The sequence below is a fragment of the Mesitornis unicolor genome, unplaced genomic scaffold, assembly GCF_000695765.1.
Source record: "Mesitornis unicolor isolate BGI_N332 unplaced genomic scaffold, ASM69576v1 scaffold33037, whole genome shotgun sequence".
NCBI classification, from domain to species: domain Eukaryota; kingdom Metazoa; phylum Chordata; class Aves; order Mesitornithiformes; family Mesitornithidae; genus Mesitornis; species Mesitornis unicolor.
In genome coordinates, this window is record NW_010194880.1 from 1 (window position 1) to 3099 (window position 3099).

The 3099-nt window shown below is 60.2% G+C and overlaps 1 protein-coding gene across 1 annotated transcript; it reads right to left on the bottom strand.

The window, feature by feature from the left end:
* Window positions 1–148: 148 nt before the first annotated feature.
* On the bottom strand, window positions 149–3092 carry LOC104543356 (RAC-beta serine/threonine-protein kinase). The gene is made up of 11 exons (XM_010187947.1): window positions 3017–3092; window positions 2755–2863; window positions 2421–2574; window positions 2113–2244; window positions 1768–1833; window positions 1583–1651; window positions 1164–1286; window positions 916–1044; window positions 513–727; window positions 349–436; window positions 149–277 (listed from the first exon to the last, which is right to left on the bottom strand). Exons 2-11 carry the CDS (start codon window positions 2850–2852, stop codon window positions 149–151), a joined length of 1203 nt encoding a protein of 400 aa, XP_010186249.1. The 5' UTR covers window positions 2853–2863; window positions 3017–3092.
* Between the last annotated feature and the right edge of the window lie 7 nt (window positions 3093–3099).

A 3099-nucleotide genomic window follows, 5' to 3' on the forward strand; every position in this document is an offset into this window, starting at 1 on the left:
GCAGCAGAGATGCCACCACCAAAGCTGCCCAAAACCTTTCCGGGGCAGCGAGAGGGACCCCGAGATGTGACAGTGATGCCCAGGGGACACTGACTGCCATGACGGCGACAGGAAAATGAGGAAGGGGAACGGGTGACAGAGGGGGTCCTCATTTCCGGTGGTGCCGGCACTCACAGCGATCCGGCGGGGTGATGGTGATGGACTGGGCTGTGAACTCGTCGTCGAAATACCGCGTGTCGATCTCGGACGTCACCTGGGGCTTGAACGGCGGCACCAGCTGGCGGGCACCCGCGCGCCAAGTGCCCGCCTGCCCCCTGCCGCCCCCAGCGGGCTCCCTTCGCTCCCCACCTTCTTCTGCACCACGTCCTGCCAGTTGATGGGGGCGAAGAAGCGATGCTCCATCACCTCCTTGGCGTCGCTGGGGCCTCCGCCGAGCCTGTGGGCGCAGACGGGGTGAGTGGGGCCGCCTGCAGCGCCGCGGTGCCCCCGTCCGTCTGCGGTGCGACCCTCACCTCTGTTTGGGATCCTTCTTGAGCAGCCCGGCCAGCAAGGCCTTGGCCTCGGGGCTGAGGGTCCGAGGGAAGCGGATCTCCTCCATCAGGATCAGCTCGAAGAGGCGCTCGTGGTCCTGGTTGTAGAAGGGGAGGCGACCGCACATCATCTCGTACATGACGACCCCCAGGCCCCACCAGTCCACGGCACGGCCGTAATCGTTGTCTTCCAGGACCTGCGCGGGGAGACGGAGACGGACGATGGGGACAAAGGACCGGGCGGCAACGCGAGGAGGGAGACAGGAAACCCATTCCAGTCCAGACACAACCGTTCCCAAGCATTCGGAAAAGGCCCCGCTGAACCCTTGGACAACGGGAGTGACACCACAGGAAAACCCCGCGTTTTGGGGAAGGCGCCGAGTACCTCCGGAGCCAGGTACTCGGGAGTGCCGCAGAAAGTCTTCATGGTGGCTCCGTCCGTGATGCCCTCCTTGCAGAGCCCGAAGTCGGTGATTTTGATGTGGCCATCTTTGTCCAGCATCAGGTTTTCCAGCTAAAAAAACCCAAAAAAACCAGACGGATGGGAGAAAAGGTTGGAGCTGAGCAAAGCTGGGAGCACGGGAGTGGGACAGACACCAGGCCAGGGAGATTAGAACTGTGTCGGGCCGGTACCTTGATGTCCCTGTACACCACGTCCCGGGAGTGCAGATACTCCAGCGCAGAGACGATTTCCGCGCCGTAGAAACGGGCTCGGTCCTCGGTGAAGACGCGTTCTCTCGAGAGGTGGAAAAACAGCTTGGGGGAAAGAGGAACACAAGAGAACAGCAGATCAGCAAGCGCATAAAGCCCAGCAAAACCCGGGTTTAATCGCCCTCAGCACCGGCTAATGCGCTCATGTGCGGCCTAAGCTCCTCGCCTTGAGCGGTCAAAGCACTGAGAGCCCCCTCTCTGCTCTGCTGGGGGAAATCGGCGTCTCCGAGCGGAGGTTGTGGAATGAATTGTCCACAATGAGCCGAAACCCGCGATTTAACGCTCGCACAAGACCCTTCCGAGCCCCGTGGTGGGGGAAGCATCGGGTACGAAGCTCCCACCTCTCCGCCGTTGGCGTACTCCATGACGAAGCACAGCCGGTCGTTGGTCTGAAAGGCGTATTTCAGTGCCTGCAAGAGGGCAAAATGAAGGTCTTGGAGAAGCCGGGGGCTTTGTGGCTCCAGAGGCGGCGGCGAGGGGAAGGAAGGGCCATTTTGGGGCCCCTCAGCTCCCTCACGGTACGTACGGTGAGAAAGGGGTGCCTGGTGTTCTGCAGCACCCGGCTCTCCGTAACAGTGTGCGCCACCTCATCCTGCAAGGGGAGGAAATTAAACGCCCTTTTGTCATCCATCATTGCAGGAAAAGCAGATTTTTCACTGCTGCCAACTATTCCCAGGAAAACAAACGGGGATGGGAGCTGAAGTGCCAACCTCCACCCTATTTCCGTCCCTAGGGGATAAAGGGTTTGAGGGACTGGGCCAGGTCACCCTTAAGGTCCCTTCCAACCCAAAAGACTTCACGATTCTGCGATCCCCTGAGCCCTGCTGGCTCCCGCCTCTTCCCTCACCCTCCGCTGGGGCTCAGCACGTACTTTTGCGATGATGACCTCCTTCCGTAGGATTTTCATGGCATAATAGCGGCCGGTGGCCTTTTCCCGCACCAAAATGACTTTGCCAAAGGTGCCCTTTCCCAGGAGCTTCAGGTAATCAAAATCGTTCATGGTCTGAGGAGAAACAGGGAGGCCAAGGTCAGGGTTTGCAGCGTGGCCAAGCGCAGATCCAAAACCGCTTTTCCGAGCCGTTTCACCCACGATTATCCCAACAGCTGACACCGTGGGGACAAGGTTTGTCCCATAAACTCCCCTCGCAGCTCAGGGGTCCCAGGCCTGGGGCGACTTACAGCCTTGGCGCGGGTTTTGCTGACAGCCACCTCCATCTCCTCGGCGCTGGTGCCGTCACTGGGGGATCCGCACTTGTAATCCATGGCGTCCGCCTCCGCTTCCTGGTTCTTCAGGCTGTTCGCTACCGTCTGGATGGCTCGCATCCACTCCTCGCTACGCAGAAAGAGGGGGCTAGCGGTGAGGGTCACCCGTGGGGGCTATGCCCACCCCTCCGGCCTTTGCGGGCAGACAGGAGTCACGGCCGAGATATTTGGGGGCTGTGCTGCAGCTCGGACCAACGCAGCGTGTTCCCTATCCCCAGTCCCCAAAGGAAGGGTCCGTCCCAAAAAAAACTCTTCGGGAGAGTCCACGTGGAAGGTCCGCTCGATGACCGTCGTCCACTGCAAGCATCGGATGACGAACGTGTTGGGCCGAGGCCGCTCCGTCTTCATCAGCTGGCACTCTGTGCGTGCCCAGAAATAAATTAAGAAAAAAAAGGGAAGAGAATGATTTGGGATCAAATACCCTCATCCCAAAACCTTCCCTAACAGTGCTGGGGGTGCCCAACGCCAGCTCGCAACCACGGACAGCCCCGAAACCGCCTGTGCCAACGCACCAGCTACCGAGAAGTTATTGAGGGGCGGCAAGCTGTGGTCGGACGTCTCCGGCCGTTCCTTGTAGCCGATGAAGGGGCCGTCG

Coding starts and splice junctions, on each gene's coding strand:
- LOC104543356 (XM_010187947.1), bottom strand. CDS start 2,852: ATGAAGACGGAGCGGCCTCGGCCCAACACGTTCGTCATCCGATGCTTG. Junction 1,834..2,112: donor AGGAGGTCATCATCGCAAAA/GTACGTGCTGAG, acceptor CTCCCCTTGCAG/GATGAGGTGGCGCACACTGT. Junction 728..915: donor CCGAGTACCTGGCTCCGGAG/GTACTCGGCGCC, acceptor CTCCCCGCGCAG/GTCCTGGAAGACAACGATTA.